The 17615-nt window shown below is 38.6% G+C and overlaps 3 protein-coding genes and 1 pseudogene across 15 annotated transcripts in view; 3 read left to right on the top strand and 1 right to left on the bottom strand.

Moving 5' to 3' along the window:
- The window catches only part of Cnot9 (CCR4-NOT transcription complex subunit 9), a 24289-nt gene extending 22947 nt beyond the window's left edge, over nt 1–1342 (bottom strand). Inside the window, exon 1 of the mRNA XM_031367975.1 lies at nt 1204–1342. Coding sequence (XP_031223835.1) covers nt 1204–1227 — 24 coding nt within the window. The 5' untranslated portion in view covers nt 1228–1342. The remainder of the gene's footprint in view (nt 1–1203) is intronic.
- The window catches only part of Usp37 (ubiquitin specific peptidase 37), a 106384-nt gene that overhangs the window by 35913 nt on the left and 52856 nt on the right, over nt 1–17615 (top strand). For 8 of the 13 annotated variants that reach the window (XM_031367950.1, XM_031367957.1, XM_031367953.1 and 5 more), the window contains 4 exons: nt 7745–7887; nt 12482–12705; nt 12807–12978; nt 16838–16938. In XM_031367950.1, the coding sequence (XP_031223810.1) occupies nt 12550–12705; nt 12807–12978; nt 16838–16938 (429 nt within the window). In that variant the 5' untranslated portion in view covers nt 7745–7887; nt 12482–12549. Of the gene's footprint in view, nt 1–1307; nt 1433–1636; nt 1991–7529; nt 7641–7744; nt 7888–12481; nt 12706–12806; nt 12979–16837; nt 16939–17615 lie in introns of those variants that run through there. The other 5 variants (XM_031367959.1, XM_031367947.1, XM_031367960.1 and 2 more) reach the window with 3 other exon arrangements.
- On the top strand, nt 814–2528 carry LOC116088580. The gene is made up of 2 exons (XM_031367976.1): nt 814–1618; nt 2377–2528. The coding sequence occupies exon 1, from the start codon at nt 831–833 to the stop codon at nt 1443–1445; it is 615 nt and encodes a 204-aa protein (XP_031223836.1). The 5' UTR covers nt 814–830; the 3' UTR covers nt 1446–1618; nt 2377–2528.
- LOC116089693 lies at nt 4674–4769 on the top strand (annotated as a pseudogene).

Raw genomic sequence — 17615 nt, 5'->3', positions numbered from 1 at the left:
AACTCAGAAATCTGCCTGCCTTTGCCTCCCAAGTGCTGGGATTAAAGGCATGCACCACCACTACCAGGCTCAGTACATTATTTTCCTGATAGCATTTCCCCTTGGTGAAACCAAGTGAAACTGGCCTGTGGAAGTGTTCTTAAACTATGCTGCTTCCAGTATGGCTGTAGAGTGTAGCCATTCGGTCAGCATTGTTTGAGTGCTTACCTTGTAGTAAGAATTGTCCCAGTGGTGGGGAAAACAAGTGACTAGGCTTCATTCACCAAATACCTGCCCCTAACTTCCGGAACACAGACAACCCACAAATAAAAATAAAATAAAATCCAGTAATTAAACACCAGGATCAGTGTTCGCTTCTGCAGCACATACACTAAACACTGGGATCAGTGCTCTGTAAGAGCTCTGTAAGAGAAAATGTTGGGATTACAAGCTACTATGAATATGGTCACTCTGAGGTAGACTTGTGTGCATGTATGGAGGCAGAGCCCTAAGAAAGACATTCCAGGTAGAGACTATGCAACAGAAAAGTTCACATACTTTTTGGTCGGAGCTTAGGGAGCAAGTGACAAAAACCAAGCCCATAAACGTGACTAAGGACCACAACATACTGGGCTTGTAGGCCAAGGAGTCTACTTTCTCTACATTTAACCGAAAGCCATAGTACGACTTTAGGGGAAGTGTAATACATGATTCACTTTTCTTTTTAAAAGATAAAACGAGAGGCGAGAGGAAGGCTGTAAACAAAGAGAACTTTAAGCCAGATATTCTTTGGCTCTCCTCATGCAAAGCAAGTGACTTGAGCTAGAAGCCCATTCCCTAACCACTGAGATATGTGCCTAGGGAAGGAGTTCAGGGACCACGGGACCAGAGCGTGTGGCCGTGGCATCATCCTCATCCCCACCGACGCCCAGCACACAACCGGCGTCCAGAAACTGACGCTGAACGCAAAGGAATCAATGAATGGCCTGCTGGGGCAGCGCGGGGCGCGGGACCAGGCCTCGGTGCCGGAAAAGACCGCGAGAGGCCGCGCGCCAGGCCAGGAGAGGGGTCGGGAGGGGAGAGCGGGGGTCCGGCTCCGCCACGGTCAGCGTGTGGAGACTCCCGGACCTTTCTTGCGACTAGGGGCAGAAGCCGCTGGACTGGGGGCCCGGATCTGGGAGCTAGAAAACAGGCTGAGACAGACATCCGGGCGCAACCTCTCACCGCTGCCGTTGCCAGGCTGTGCATGTTTGGAGCCGCCGCCGCTCTCCTTCCGCCGGACGCACCGAACCCCGCGTCCCAGCTTCAGCGGCTCTGCAGCCGAAGATGAAGAGCGGCCATCCGCCTCCGGCTCGCTCCGCCCCCTTCGCCGCCCTTTGACCTCTCACCTCGGACCTTCCGCCCACGCAACCCTTTCCCGCCTCCTGGACCTCGGCCTAGCCAACAAACCCAAGTATGTTCTTTGAACCTTCAGATTCAGGATCAAAATGACTTCTGCAGACTACTGGGCCTCGTAACCCCCCAGCATCGCAGGTCTATCCCCTGAGAAACGTGAACTCTGACTTTCTTCCGAAGACCAGAGAAGGGCGGGAAAAGGCCAGCGGTCTTGGAAGGACACGAATTGCGCATGCTCAGCCAGGTTGAGCGAGAGGAAAATGGTGGGAGGTCCGAAGTTGGTAGAGAGTGCGCATGTGTTTCACGGCAGGGGCGGGGCCGCCCGGGTTAGGGGCTGGGCTTGGTGAGGGGGGCGGAGCGAATGCCTGAGGGGCAGGGCTCGAGCGCTTAACGCGCACGCGCCTGGCCTGGTTGCGTCGGGAGTGCGTGCGTCCGTACGTGTTTGCGTGTAGTCACAGTTCCCGCCATCAGCGGGTTTAGGTGCGCTAGGGGAGAGACTGGCCCAGCTCTCTGGGGCTAGGGGAGTCCCTTCCTTCCGAGCCTTTCGGCTCCACCCCCTCCGCGGGAACTCTGTGCTTCCGGCAAGCTTGTCCGGAGCTGGGACCCTCTGGCACAGGTAAGGCGAGCCGGGACAGCTTCTGAATTGAGCCGTTTTCCCCGGCACCCCCCCACCCTGTGCGGTCCGCCCACTCGGCGTCCACTCCGGAGTTCGCCCGACTGCTTCTCAGTCCGCCCCGGGTCCTTGGACTCCCTATGTCTTACAGGTGCCCCATTCGAGCGTTTCCTCTTTACTTTCCTTCTCCTTGAACGCGTCTGTATTGTCACTTGCTTTCTGCATCCCAAATCTGGCCTCTCGTCACCAAGGTTCAGGTGGTCTCAGCTTGCCTCCTTTGCAAGGCCTGCTGTCTTTACAGGTGACTTTGTTGCCACACGTTCAACAAGACCTTGGATGCGATACTCACCCGCCCGCTTGACCATTCTTTACTTTCCTACTCCTCTTAGACATTACTCGCTAAAAGGGAGTGTAATTTTTGTCGTGCATTTGGTTGCTACCCGTATCTAGCCATGACACTGACGATGTCCAGTTTACCAATTTTAAATCAAGATCTGGCAAAAAAGAAAAAGGTAATTGGTAATAAAGTTCTGTGTCGTTGGAGAGTTGTACTGTAGTGTTTTTCAGATATTCTTTTGGTGTGTTACAGTACCTAATGAGTCTATAGCAGGAAGAGCTAATCTAAGAGGGAATGTTAAGGGGGCATTTGGGTTTATTGGGTTAGGTATTAGAGGAGGCTTCTGGGCCAGACAGATAAACACTAGTGTGTTTGTATGATATGTTTGTCATTTGTCATGTTAATATTTGGATGAATTTCCAAATGAATAGTGTTGTATACTGTCAAGGTAAACAAGGGACTGAAAAAATCCAAGGACAGATGTAATCAGTCATCTTGGTAAGAGATTTTGGCAGGGTGAAATGATTTGGTTTTGGACTGGGGTTCTCTAATGTTGCCCTTCCATTCCTCTTTAACCTTTAAGTTCTGCTATATGTTGATAACTTGAAGTTTTTTATTTTCAACTCCATATTCAAAAAGCCAGCTGGCTGCTTAACATCTCAACTTGGTTTTTCCCCCTTAGGAATTTCAAATATGACACCTTTAAAAACTAGAGTCTTGATCTTTCTCTCTGTACCCAAATTCTCTCCTTTCCAGTGTCCACTACCACAAGCAGCATTTCCATTTTGATGCCACATATCCATTTGTTCAGTTACACTGGGTAGAAGCTTGAGAGGCAGTCTTGATTTCTTCATCCTGTGTGTTTATATCCTTTCCAAGTTCTGTTTTACTTCCAATATATGTTTTGCATCTATTTCTGACCATCTTCACTTTGACTTTTCTAGTTCAAACCACAGTTCTTTTTTCATATGGACTTGATCTCTCTTGCTCCTATTCTTACCTGTAAAATAAGAATAAGAGTTCTTAGCTCACCTGGGTAGTGGGAGGCAGGGGCAGACAGATCTCTGAGTTCAAGACTAGCTTGGACAACAGTGAGTTCCAGGACAGCCAGGGCTGTACAGAGAAACCCTGTCTCTAAAAACAACAACAAAAAACAAACAAACAAAAAAGTTCTCACCTTAGCAGATTATTATGAGCGCTATAAACTTGCTAAAGCATTGACACACAGTAGCTAGCAAGTAAGAATTATTATTGTAATTATGAGTTAAAAACACTACTTTTCTATCTGATCTCCCTGGGTTTGTTTGGTTTTTCTTGTTTTCTCTTTTTCCCAAACTCACTACTCTATTTATCCTTTCATTCAAATAACATATAATTTCTTTGCTTGAAACCCTTTGGTGGCTTTCCCATTGTCAGGGTGCTTATTACTTGAAGATAAAATTGAAAATAATGTTCTGGGGATACAGTTTAGTTGCTGGGATTCTTGGCTAGCATGCACGAGTCCCTAGGTTTCTGCTCTAGCACCACATAAAGCCAACAGAGGCAGGAAGATCAGAAATTCAAAGTCCTCAGATACACCAGCCTAGGCTATTAGACCCTCTACCCACCCCCCTTCTTTTTTAAAAAGGAAAACATTTCAGAATCACAAGATTCTACATAACCTGGTTCTTGCCTACTTCTTTAGCTTCACCTCTGACCTCTTCCTTTTTTTTAATTAACCTCCAGCCAGACTGACTTAATTTATGTAGACACATTGTGTTTCTGGTTTAGGGCTTTTGCATATACACCACTCAGTAATACTTTCTCAGAGAAGCCTTATTGATTTTTTTTCCCTCTACTCTGAACCCCCAAGACAGATAAAAGCTACTTTAGGCAGAACCCTCTCCTGCAAATACAACTGATCTCCTATACACACACACAATGTAAAAAAAAAAAAACCATAAAGCGACTCACTTTCACATTCATTTCTCAGGAATTGGTTAAATGAATCAAATTGAAAATTGCATAAGTTTGTAATGATGTAAAGTGTAAGATGCTATACGAACCATCATGTGTTTTGAAAGCATCAGTTTTCAGATACTCTTATCAGACAAATTATACTGCAAAGGACACATCAAAGGATAACAGGTAGGAATATGGCTCAGCTGATACTTGGTTAGCATGCTGGAAGCCTGGATTCTATTTGAAAATGAGCAGGGGGCAAAGAACAATCGAGGGTCTCCAGTTAAGGAGGTTTTTTTTTTTTTTTTCACTTATTCCTGTATGGATCAGTAACAGGATTGTGTGAAATCATTCTGATTTCAGACGGTCTACTGGAGATAAATCTTTTCCTTTGTAAATTAAAGATATATCGCTTCTCGGCCTTTTGGCTAAGATCAAGTGTAGTAAATTAAAGATAAATCTTATTTAGATAATTTTTTTCTTTCCACTGTGACATGAACTTTATCTCCTTTGTATACTTACTGTATGTAATTTAAAAAGTTATATTATTGGTGTGGTGTCTGTGTACATGTCCATGCAAATTTGTGGGTTGGGTGCATGTGTACCGTGGCATGTATGTTGATGTGGTCAGAAGACATCTTTCAGGAGTCAGTTCAATCTTCACTGTTGGGTCAAGGGATCAAACTCATGTCATCAAGCTTGGGCAGCAAGTGCCTTTTCCAGTTGGGCAGTTCTTTACAGGTTCTGTTTTATGATTTTTTTGTTAGGAAAGAAAGTCCTTGAAAATCCATAAGAGTAATTTATATCATATTTTTTAGCATCAGGTTAAATTGAGACTAGTAAAGATGAGGGTTTTTGTTTTGTTTTGTTTTTTTGAAGCAGAGTTTCTCTATATAACCCTGGCTGTCCTGGAACACACTCTCTAGACCAGGCTGGCCTCAAACTTATAGAGATATGCCTGCTTCTGCTCCTGAGTGCTGGGATAAAAGTCATCTGCCTTAAACTGGGTCTTAAGCCACTTTAGCCTCCCAGTTCAGGATATGTTCAATTATGGTGGTATTTAGTTACTTGCAAGTTGAGGTTTCTACAAAAAGATAAAACAGTTCTTGGTAGATAAGGAAGTCAATATTAAAGTTTAATAACATGTTTTAGGGCTTTAAGAATTTATACTGAAACTGGGCAGTGATGGCGCATGCCTTTAATCCCAGCACTTGGGAGGGGGAGGCAGGCAGATTTCTGAGTTCGAGGCCAGCCTAATCTACAGAGTGAGTTCCAGGACAGCCAGGGCTACCCAGAGAAACCCTGTCTCAAAAAAAAAAAAAAAAAAGAAGTAAGACAGTAAAGTGTTATAGATGTCAAACACAAGCAGTTTGTTTTATTTTCTAGTTTGTAATGACCAAGTAAAAATGTTTACAGTGGAGTTAACAGTGTTAGTAGCAGGTACTTAGCACTTACTGTTTATTTTGTTGGAATATACTAGAAGTGTGCCTAAGTTCTTGTGTTATGTATCATGTGCCTCCCTGATTAGGGAGAAGGAGATAAAAACAACTAGTGTGGACTTTTAGTTCCTAAGAAAGAAAAAGAATGGCTCTTTAGAAAGACTTTGTAGAAAAGGATTCATTGATGGAAAAAAAATCCTTTGAGAATAGTGTCTGGTAAGTGACTCAGAATTCATTGATGAGGATGAACTGTGGTAGTGGTTAAAATTTGGGGTCCCATCAAGTGTACTGGTATGTGCCTGTAATCCCAGCCCTTGAAGAGTAGAACAGTAGTCAGCCTCCACATACATAGTTCAAAGTAAGCCTATGTTACATGAGTGCAGGTTTCAAAATCCAAAACCAAGGGGAAAAAAAAGAAGCAGCAGCAGTATTTGGGCTTTGCTTTCTCTTGCTAACTTTTTTCTTTTCTTCCCTTTTTCTTTCATTCTTTCTTAAAGATTTGTTTACTTTTATGTCTGTTTTTCATAAAACAGTGATGGTAAAAAAGTGAGAAAATTAATTAATTAATCAATTTATTTATTTTGAGATTGGTTCTCATGTAGTCCACTGGCCTTGAAACTCACTGTGTGTCTGAAGATGAACTTTGAACTCACCCTCCTGCTTCTACCTCCCAAGTTTTGGAATTAGAGGCAGGCCAGTTAACCCACTGCTGAGGATCAAATCTAGGGTTTCCTGCAAGCACCCTACAAACAGCCACATCCTTAGCCCAGAGTGATGAATTTCTAAATTAGGGAAGCACTTTTTAAAAATTGGGGTTTAAAATATGTTAAATAAGTGAAAATGAGCTTTAAGCTTAGCGGTTAAGACTTGCCTGAATGATGAGGGAAAGGACATCAGGCCAAGCGTGATGGCACACATAATTTAGTCCCAGCACTCCGGAGGCAGAAGCAGCCAGACCTCTAAGTTTGAAGCCAGCCTGGTCTAAAAAGTAAGTCCAGGACAGCGAGTACTTTGGCAAACAGAAACCCTGTCTTAAAAAACAAACAAACAAACAAACAAACAAAAAACATTGGGAAATAGAGGAATAGTAGCTGGTCATGTACTATGTCAATCACATTTATTTCTCCTACTCCACTGTCTTCTAACTGGAGTAAATCAGTAGATTGTGCCCAAATGCACATATGAGTTAGAAGTTGATAATCTTGTATTAAAAGTTTGGGGTAGAATTTCAGAGAGGCTGAAGAGATGGCTCAGGGGGTAAGAGCACTGACTGCTCTTCTGAAGGTCCTGAGTTCGGATCCTAGCAACCACATGGTGGCTCATAACCACCGGTAATGAGATCTGACGCCCTCTTCTGGTGTGTCTGAAGACAGCTACAGTGAATTACACCGGAGTGAGCAGGGCAGTCCTGAGTTCAATTCCCAGCAGCCACATGATGGCTCACAGTCATCTGTACAGATACAGTGTACTTGAGCAGGGCCGTCCTGAGTTCAATTCCCAGCAGCCACATGATGGCTCATGGTCATCTGTACAGCTATAGTGTACTCATACAAATAAAATAAATAAATCTTTAAAAAAAAAAGAATTTCAGAGAAAATTAGGCTTAGAGGGACCTAAAAAAAGAAAAAAAATTTGTCTATACTTTTTTGAGAGCTTTCCAACAGGTAAGTGAAGATACCCTTTTCCCACCTTTAAAAACTATAGCTCAACACACCTTAGAAGCAGCCTTTAAGACAGTTATGATGTAACAATGGTTCTAAAGTCAACAAAGGATGTACTTTTTCACTGACTTAGTTTCAAAATCTAGTAGCAATAAATAAAAGCAAGATACAAGGTGATGGACTTGCAGGCTCTTCTACAATTCCTCATTCTCTCGCAAGCACATCCCTATTTTGTGAGGGGTAGAAAGTCTTGCACTATATTTTACATATTTTCAGTAAGTGGTCTTTAAATGAGTCTTTTTTTACATATATGATTTGCTTTCTTGAGTTTTAATTTCATATGTTGAAACTTTTTAAAGCACACTTATGTTTTCTTTAGCTGAGTTGATGACTGCTGGAGGAACCACTGGTAGAGCTCAAGAATATGAATAGTTTCTCAAGAAAAGTACATTGCTTTTGGCACAAGAAGCAGAATAACTGAATTATTATCACATGGAATTTTTCAGTAAAAATCACTGAAAAGTAAGTTGCTTTTGTTTTGGTTCTGCATTTCCAGTATATGCAAATAGGCAAGAATTGGCAGTTTTTTATATTCACTGTGTAATTACACTTTTATGTTTCAGTGTGTTTTCTTTACTACAGAATGCCTCCAATATGTGTGCATTTAAGTAACTAAACACAATATATATTTAGTTTGCAGTTGAGTTTGCATGGAACACTCAAATTTGGATGGTAATCAATTGTGAAATCATTTAGAAAAAAGAATCTTTTTAACATACTTAGAATTCATTTTAATTTTCTTTTGTTCTAGATTACTTTGATAAGACAATTAGTGTTAGAGTTCAAAGAATCTTTGATTCTTGTTGACAAAAAGTTTAACTATTGACAGGCACAATGGTCCACTTTTGCAGTCCCAGTAGGTGGGGGCCTAAGACAGGAGAATTGCTGAGTTTGAAACCAGCTTGTACTTTGGTTCTAGACCAAAGTGCTACAATGTTATAAGGCTGTGTCTCCAAAAATTTTTTTTTTCTTTTAAAATTGTTTTTATACGTACTTCAGACTGAAAAACTTTCTCTTAGGCAAGTAGGGCAAGCTCTGATAACTTGATGAGTGTTAGAAGTGGTTATTGTTCATCCATTTGGTGCAGAAGAAGGTACTGAGCATATTAAAGTTGTATTTATTCTCTAATTTTATGTTCTCTATCTTTCAGTTTTTTCATTAGAAGAAAACAAAGTTGTTAGTCAAAGTGATTAAGAAAATGTTCAACACATAAACTTATGAAGTAAAAATTTTATACTCTTAACCAAAATTTGCATTTAGAATTAGACAAAAATAGGATTTTTAAAATTTCTTGTATATTTTTGTGAACATGAAATTTTATCTCTAAGTTTTATTTAACAATGATTTTTTTTAATAAAGTAAATACCAAGATAATTGTGCTTTATATTCCGTTTTGGTACCCTAACCAATAATGAGATATAAAGAAAGATGATGAAAGAATTTGATAAGACAAAACTTTTTAAAGAGAGAAGTATAAGGAAAGATGAAGAAACTATAGGATATAAAACTTTTTTTAAAATTGACTTATGTTCCTTTTGATCTGATACTTGTATAAATTAGACTAGCCTTAAGTCCATAATAATCTTCCAAGTGCTGGCACTACAGGTATGTGTCACCATACCCAGCTTGTTCATCTTTTTATTTATTTATTATTTATTTATTTATTTTTGGTTTTTCGAGACAGGGTTTCTCTGTATAGCCCTGGCTGTCCTGGAACTCACTCTGTAGACCAGGCTGGCCTTGAACTCAGAAATCCACCTGCCTCTGTCTCCCTAGTGCTGGGATTAAAGGCATGTGCCACCACTACCCGGCTTTTGTTCATCATTTTTTAGCATCACTACTTAGTGAGATTAAAGAACATATTCCTGTCTTCAAATGGTATAGATAGAAACAAAGGTATAAACAGCATTCATAATACAGTGTCAAAAGTGCCTCCGTAAGTACAAAGTACAACAGGAATATGGAGAAGGATTAAATAGCCTCAGAATGGTTATGAGGAAGAGAACCAGTGAAAAGTAGTCAGCAAGCTTACAGAGGGTAATAGCTAAGTTGAGCCTTGATTTTAGAACCAAGAGAAGAAATTAAGGCAGGTTGGGGAAGGAAGATTACATGAAAACTTATAGACATGACCACAGTATGTAAAAATTCAGTGTCATGAGAATACATGGCTTTGGGGAAATTTTTTAGTTGAGAAGGCTGGTTTGAGGGGACACTTACTGGGAATGGATAATTGGGTCCTGGTTCATGAGGCTTTAATGTCATATTAATGAACTTGTATTTTATTTTGAGGAGAGTGAAAGGTCATTCAATAATACTAAAATGGAGAGTGACTCCATTTAATATATAGTTTACTTAGAAAGTTGCCTGAGGGCTGGAGAGATGGCTCAGCGGTTAAGAGCGCTGACTGTTTTCCAGAGATTCTGAGTTCAATTCTCAGCAACCGCATGGTGGCTTACAACCATCTGTAATGGGATCTGACTTCATCTTCTGGTGTATCTGAGGAGATTGATAGTGTACTCGCATTCATAAAGTAAATAAAATGTTTTTGTTTTTTTTTTTTTAAAGTTGCCTGAAAAGGCAAGTGTAGTTAGAATTCTGACCTTCTACCAGGCGGTGGTGGCACACGCCTTTAATCCCAGCACTGGGGAGGCAGAGGCAGGTGGATTTCTGAGTTTGAGGCCAGCCTGGTCTACAAAGTGAGTTCCAGGACAACCAGAACTACACAGAGAAACCCTGTCTCGAAAAAAAACCAAAAAAAAAAAAAAAAGAATTCTGACCTCCCATTTCTAGTCCAATACCAAAATATCATACAAGGTCAGAGCTACTGATTCTGGCTTGGGAAGCTGGTGTAGGAGAGGAAAATGTATCCTTTCTAATCCTGATAGACAAAATGGAAAAAAACTCAAGGACTTGGACAAACAATAGAGCCACAAATAATTGCTAAAATGTATTACAAGTGTAGGTTGCTTATTTAGCTTTCTGCAAGGTTATTAGTTTGAGCAAAATGACACATGAATAGGTGGGTCTATAATAATAATAAATGTTATTACTTTGAATTTAAATATTTAGTTAATTGCTAATATTTAAATGTGGCCACAGTTGGCACTCAGAAGTTTTTGAGAATGTGAATAAAGAGTATTGACCTTGCAAAATGTTTGTAAATGTCTTTTTTAATTCCTAGTTACTTTCTGTGCAGTAACTAGTAATAGGCTTTGAATTAGAGGACCCCAGACTAGTCGTCTCCTGTCTGCAGCTGAGTTTGTTTGATTTGTAGAAAGTAAATTACAACTTATTGCTTACAATATAAAATCATGAAGAAAAAAATGAGATGATCTGGCAAATTTGGTTCATGGCTAGTAGATTTGATAGCACTTATCTACCAGGTTTTATCTACCAGAGTCATTTCTTTTACCTAGCTAGCCACTACAGATAATTGATTTGCAACTTGTGTCAACACGTGATTTATTGAGGTCTTTGGAAACAGAGATACTATAGAGAATGTTTGGATGCTAACTCCATACATATTAATAGTACTATCAGCTGAGTATATATGTTATTTCATCCCCCAGCATTATATTTGTTTGCTGTTGCACTTTATGGTTGACAGCACTAAGATCAGAGAAGGAAATTACAACTAGGGACAGAATTGGCTCCCAATTTCTAGACCTAATGTATTTTTTATACTATCTTTCCTACATTTTCTAGTTGAGCTATCTAGACAGTAGTATTGTTCAAGTGATGTTTAATTTATAAACTTATGAGCAAAAATCCATTTTAGAGATGCTGTTTTAGAATTTGAAAATACATAAAAAATTTGATTTAGGAATGTTAGATTTTTTCACATTTATATGTGCAGAACTATATGGTAATGTCTCCTATTACAATGATTTTACTTGTTGACTTTTGCAAAGCTAGTTGAGGAGTGTTAGATATCCTACTAATGATTGCTAAAGTCACTTACAAATATTAGAAGTTCATACAAGGGGTTGGGAAGATGACTCAGTGGGTAAAGTGCTCAATGACCAAGCCTGATGACCTGAGTTTGAATTCCCAGAACCCACTCAAAAACTAGAAAGGGTGTGTACATGTCTGTAATCCCAGCATACTCCTGTCTAGGAGGCAGACATGATCATAGGAAGTTTATGGGTTCCCTAGCCTGTGGGATGCAGCAGTGAGCAAAAAGGACTTTGTCTCAGACAACTGCGGTCAGATGTGCCTCCATTCAAGCACACACATCATACACACATGAAAGAGAAGGAAATAATTCATCCTGAAAACTTGACTATTTGTTTAAAGTTAAATTGCTTGATAGGCATGGTAATGCTGAATATTGGGTTAGGGAAGAAGTAAGTTTTTTTGTTGTTAGAAACTAAATGATTTTTTTTTAATATAATTCTGGATGTTGAACTACTTTGTTTATCTGTAGTTTTTAAAATTTATTAGATACATGGTATATATGTGAATATATTTACTGCTGACTAAGTTATATTGGTGTGAAACTCTATATTCTAAGAAATGGAGTCACTGGAATTGATTTTTAACTTAAAATTAAAATTCAAGAGCCAGGCAGTGGTGGCGCACTTGGCAGGCAGAGGAAGGTGGATTTCTGAGTTTGAGGCCAGCCTGATCTACAGAGTGAGTTCCAGGACAGCCAGGGCTATACAGAGAAACCCTGTCTCGAAAAACAAAAAACAACAATAACAAAAAAATTGAAATTCAAACTCTATTATGTAAAAAGAAAAGAATCAGTACTTTAATGGTAAAGTCACCTAAATTATTGAGAATGGAATCTTTATTTCTTATTGCCATATTAGCTCATTTATGAATGGTACAGGATATAAAATTCAGTCGCTAATAGATACAAAGAAGCATGTACAGAAGAAATGAAAGATTAGATTCCACTTGCCTTAGCTGTCTGTATTATCTGTGTTCTTCAACTGATCAGGGCCTTTGAGTATGAGGATGTAGAGATAAAAGAGATTTATTGAAATGGAAAATTCTATAAAATGATTCATTAAATATTAATCACTTGTAATTTTTTGTTTTTCTTCTTTAGAATTCATCAGGTGAACATATATTTTTGCTTTTTAATTTGGTTAAAAGCAATTTATTTTTAAAGAAAATATGTCTCCTCTGAAGATATATGGTCCTATCAGAATTCGAAGTATGCAGACTGGGATTACAAAGTGGAAAGAAGGATCCTTTGAAATTGTGGAAAAAGACAATAAAGTCAGCCTGGTAGTTCACTATAACACTGGAGGGATTCCACGAATATTTCAGGTATAACATATTTTGACAACTTTATTATAATTTCTTGGATATTTTGAATGAAAAGATAATTTTTCTTTCTTTCATTTTTGTTTTTGTTTTGTTTTTTTCAGCTAAGTCATAACATTAAAAATGTGGTACTACGACCCAGTGGAACAAAACAAAGTCGCCTAATGTTGACTTTACAAGATAACAGCTTCTTGTCTATTGACAAAGTACCAAGTAAGGATGCAGAGGAAATGAGGTTGTTCCTAGATGCAGTCCATCAAAACAGACTTCATGCAGGTAAGCACTGGTCATCTCATGAGTCTGACATTAACAGTTCTAAAGGAATATGATGATGAAGGGCTAGGTATGGGACTCAGTTGGTAGAGTGTTTGCCTAGCATGTGTAAGGCTCTGGAGTCGATCCCTAACAGCTCAGTACATAGAAACCAAGCATGGTGGGCATGCATGTAATCCCAGTACTTGAGTAGAGGCAAGAGGATCAAAGTTTAAGATCATCCTTAGCAATGTGAGCTGTATGAGATTATGTGAGTTCAGGCCAGTCTAAGCTATATGAGTCAAAGAATATGACGACTGCACACTAGTATTCCTGATGGAAAAATCCTCAACCTAGTACTGTTGGACTAAGTTAAGTGGCACAGTACAAGAATTATGTTAAATTTATTCCTGAAATAATAGAATAGAGCAGCATAAAAATCAGTCTATATAATGTACCACATTAACAGAAGGAAGGACAAAACACATAACCATCTCAATTGATGTTAAAAAAAATGACAAAACTTAATATTCTTTGACAATAAATACTCTAAAATAGAAAAATACTGTTTTATCATGATAAAGGATTTGCATGTTAAGCTCACAGCTAACACACTTAAGAGAAAATCTAAAAGCCTTTTCTCTAAAATCAATAACAATATAAGGATGTTGTTCTTGCCACTTCTGTTCAGTATGAACCCTTGAAATCTTGCCAGAGGAACTGGGCAGTGAAGAAATAAAGGGGTGTTCAAATTGAAAAGGAGGAAGTAAATATCACTGATTAACTTTATCTCAGTTTTCTTTTTAAGTTAAGTGTAACACATGAACAGAATGGAGGTGTAGAACAGGCACTTAGCATGCACAAGGCCCTGCACTCCTCCGCCCCCTCCACAGAGAATGAAGATGTAGCAGTATGAGTTTTCTTATCTTTAGTTGGTATATTAGTACACTGCTCTTGTAAGGTAAGGTTTTTGTAGGTAGTCTGTTGTTCATACCGCCCATCTTGAACTATGATAACGTAAGTATTAACAGTACAGAGTTCAAGTAGGATGAGATGGTAAATGCCTGCTGTCCTGACACCCAGGAAGCTAAGGCTAGGAGACCTTGTTTAAAAATAGTCTGTTAGCCAGGCGGTGATGGTGCATGCCTTTAATCCCAGCACATGGGAGGCAGAGAGGCAGGCGGATTTCTGAGTTCGAGGCCAGCCTGGTCTACAGAGTGATTTCCAGGACAGTCAGGGCTATACAGAGAAACCCTGTCTTGAAAAAACAAAAAAAACCAAAACAAAACAACAACAACAAAAAACAGTCTACTAACTAACTATTGAGGAAAGAACAGGAGGGAGGTGTACAATATACTTGTAACTATTACTTAAGAGGCAGTAGGATTGTGAGTTCGAAGCCAGCCTGGGCTACATAACAAAATCCTGTCTCAGAAAAGCACTTGAATATAGCACTGTTTAAGATCTTACACACTGGGAGTTCAATCTATATTTCTGTTTTGTGTTTGTCTACCATACCCATCTTATTAATTGAATCAGGGTCCTAAGGATTAATGAGTGAGCTGTGTTGGAAGTGGGTGAAGTTGGAGGCCAGGACAGCTATGGCTACACAGAGAGACCCTGTCTTTAATAATAATAATAATAATAATAATAACAACAACAACGTGTTTTTTTAAATGTGTGTAACAAACTGTCTTTAAATGCATTGAGGGGCAAGCATTTTATACTCACTGGAGACCCAAGAGTCTTTCTCATGTTAGGTAAATACTCTTATCACTCAGCTACATTTCTTGCTCAATTTATTTATATTTTGAAATAGGGTCAGCCTAAGGTGCCTCTGCTGGCTTTGAACTTTCTTACCTGAGCCTTCCACATAGCTTGGATTACAGGCACATACCACCACACCCAGGTTTTCTAAAGAACAAGTCCCAATGAATGCATGTTAGAGACTTAATAAATGAGTGCTGTTATTAGTTTGCTGTGAGCTTAATTCTTAACATACTCTTTGATTTAGGCTAAATCATTTTAAGTTTTTTTAAGTTCAGTGGCCTTAATGCACAACAACATGCGTTACAAGGACTAACTAGTATTTGATAGTATTAGTATTTTTACAAATACCTTGAAAAATCCATTTAGACATGGCGACACATATTTGTCATCTCCTCACTGAGGAAGTGGAGACAGGAGCATTGCAAGTTAAGGGCCAGGCTAAGCTACAGATGAGATAGTAAGTGCTGACCACCCCAGATTGTTGAGCAATCCTCCCTTTCCACCCTTTCCACAATAATAGTACAGGAGATAAAAATAGAAGAAAGAAGTTATAAAGTATGTACTGGAACAGAAGAGAATTAACTCTGGCAGCATTATCTGTGTGCAAGATAGAAAGGTTACATGTTAATCCTTAGGACTCTGATTCAATTGCTGAGTACTTACAAAGCAACACTAGGTACTTTGTTTCATCTAAGTAAAGTTTGAATCATAGTTTTGAGTTTTAAAAAAATAAAATGATAGAGTTGTAATTTAAAGAGAAGAGTGAATTCTAAGTCTCTGGGTAGAAAAGATAATTGACTGCTTGGGCTCTATATAACATTTAGGTGATCTCCATGGCAAAGGAAAAGTATTAGCTAGCGTTGTGTCACAGAGTAATTTCCTTTTGAGGTTCTAGGATTTGAACCCAGAGCCTCACAGATTCTAGGCAAGCACTCAATTGCTGAGCCACATAATAATATCTTAATACCATTCACATTTTGAAATAGGGTCTTGGTAATCTGTGCAGGTTCTCCTCACACTTGTTCTCCTACATGACATAATGTTAATATCATTATGAAACAAAACCCAGTATATAAACTAATAAGAGAGAGAGAATTCAGGAGTCAATTGGAAAAAACTGCAAAAAAAGAATTCAGGATGTAGATGAGCCTTAAGCATGAAAAAAAGTGCTCAAATTCATAATTAAACTTGATTTCATTTTTAGATTTATTCATTTTATGTGTGTTTTGCCCTCATGTATATGTACAACATGTGTGCTTGGTGCCTATGGAGGTCACAAGAAAGCATTGGATCTCTTGGAACAGGAGTTACTTCTGGTTGTGAACCACAATGTTTGTGCTGGGAGTCAAACTCAGGCCCTTTGCAAGAGCAGCAAACTCTCTTACACGCACTGAGCTACTTGGTTCTGAACACTTGTGATTTTTGTAGCTGTGTGAGGAAGGATAAAAAGTCTCTATTTGTAGAGTACCTTGAGGTTTTGTAAACAAGTATGTATTTTGGGGGCGGGGTAGGAGTAGAAATTATTCTTTCTGCTTGGTAATTTTTTTTTTAACTAAAATCTTTTTATAGTTACATTTATTTATTTTGTGGATATGTGTATGAACCCATTCACCATGACACAGTATGCACACATGTGAAGAGTCAGTTTTCTCCTTCCATCATATGGGTTCCAGAGGTAGTTTAAGCTTGGTTACATGTACTCACACAAACACAAAAATAATACAAAATAAACAAAAGGTAATATTTTTAAATAAAAACTATAATTGTTATTGTTTCTGATATTGACATAGGTCTAAGTATTCATGCCTAAGTTACAGTGATATATTTTTCCATAGTATTAATTGTAAAATATTATGTTTGAGAATTTCTAATATTTTCTTTTTGTCTTATAAATTTTTATACTGTTAAATGGTCTCACCTTTTTGTGTTATTTATTCTTTACTGGAGCTTTTATCCCTAAAAGTTGCTATGTATCTTGTTTGTACATTCTATCAGAGAAAATTGGATGTTTTGTCTTTTTTCCTTATTACTTCCATTTCTATATTATTATATAGCAATAATAATGATGAATATTTTTCCTAAGTTACATGGTTTATTCATTTTTGTCCACCAGCTATGAAACCTTCTCAAGGTTCTGGTAGTTTTGGAACTATTCTGGGCAGCAGGACCTCTCAGAAGGAAACTAACAGACAGCTTTCTTACTCAGACAATCAGGTATGTTCATTTAAATTGTCCTAGTTTTTAAAAGAATTGATTATTAGCACGTATATACTAGATAGCTACATAGTATGGGCTTTAGAAGATCTCTAGTGTAGCAGTGTCACAGTGGTACTTCGACATACCTGACCTCTTATCATTTTGTTTTTATAAACAGTTTCTTACATTTTATCCCAATTGTACCTTTCTGTTGTTTTGGTTAGTTGGTTGTTTTGAAACAAGGTTTCTCTATGGAGCCCTAACTATCCTGGAACTAGTTCTGTAGACCAAACTGGCTTCAAACTCACGAGATCCTCTTGCCTCTGCCTTCTGAGTGCTTGGATTAAAGGCCTGCAAGAGCAGCCAGTGCTCTAACTTTTGTGTCATCCCTCTAACTCATTAATCTATGTCTTTTAATGTTACTTTGATTTATTAACCTGAGAATTTTATATTTTGTGGTGCTTGACCTTGAAGTTAGAGCCTTGTGCAAACTTGTGCTCTGCTGCTGAGCCACAGCCATAAACCTTGAAAATATACCACCCATTTGAATTTAGCTTTGCAAACATTCATCCTGAGATTTACTTCCTCTCCTGAGGTAATAATTCTATAAAAGGAATGTAATTTGGATGTATGTTCCATAGAGGAATATAGTTTTTCCTCAGCTTTTTTTTTTTTCTTTTTTCTTTTTTTTTTTT

This window comes from Mastomys coucha, unplaced genomic scaffold, assembly GCF_008632895.1.
Source record: "Mastomys coucha isolate ucsf_1 unplaced genomic scaffold, UCSF_Mcou_1 pScaffold14, whole genome shotgun sequence".
Classification (NCBI taxonomy): domain Eukaryota; kingdom Metazoa; phylum Chordata; class Mammalia; order Rodentia; family Muridae; genus Mastomys; species Mastomys coucha.
This window is presented reverse-complemented; position numbering and strand designations above follow the sequence as displayed.

Coding starts and splice junctions, on each gene's coding strand:
- LOC116088580 (XM_031367976.1), top strand. CDS start 831: ATGTGCCTAGGGAAGGAGTTCAGGGACCACGGGACCAGAGCGTGTGGC.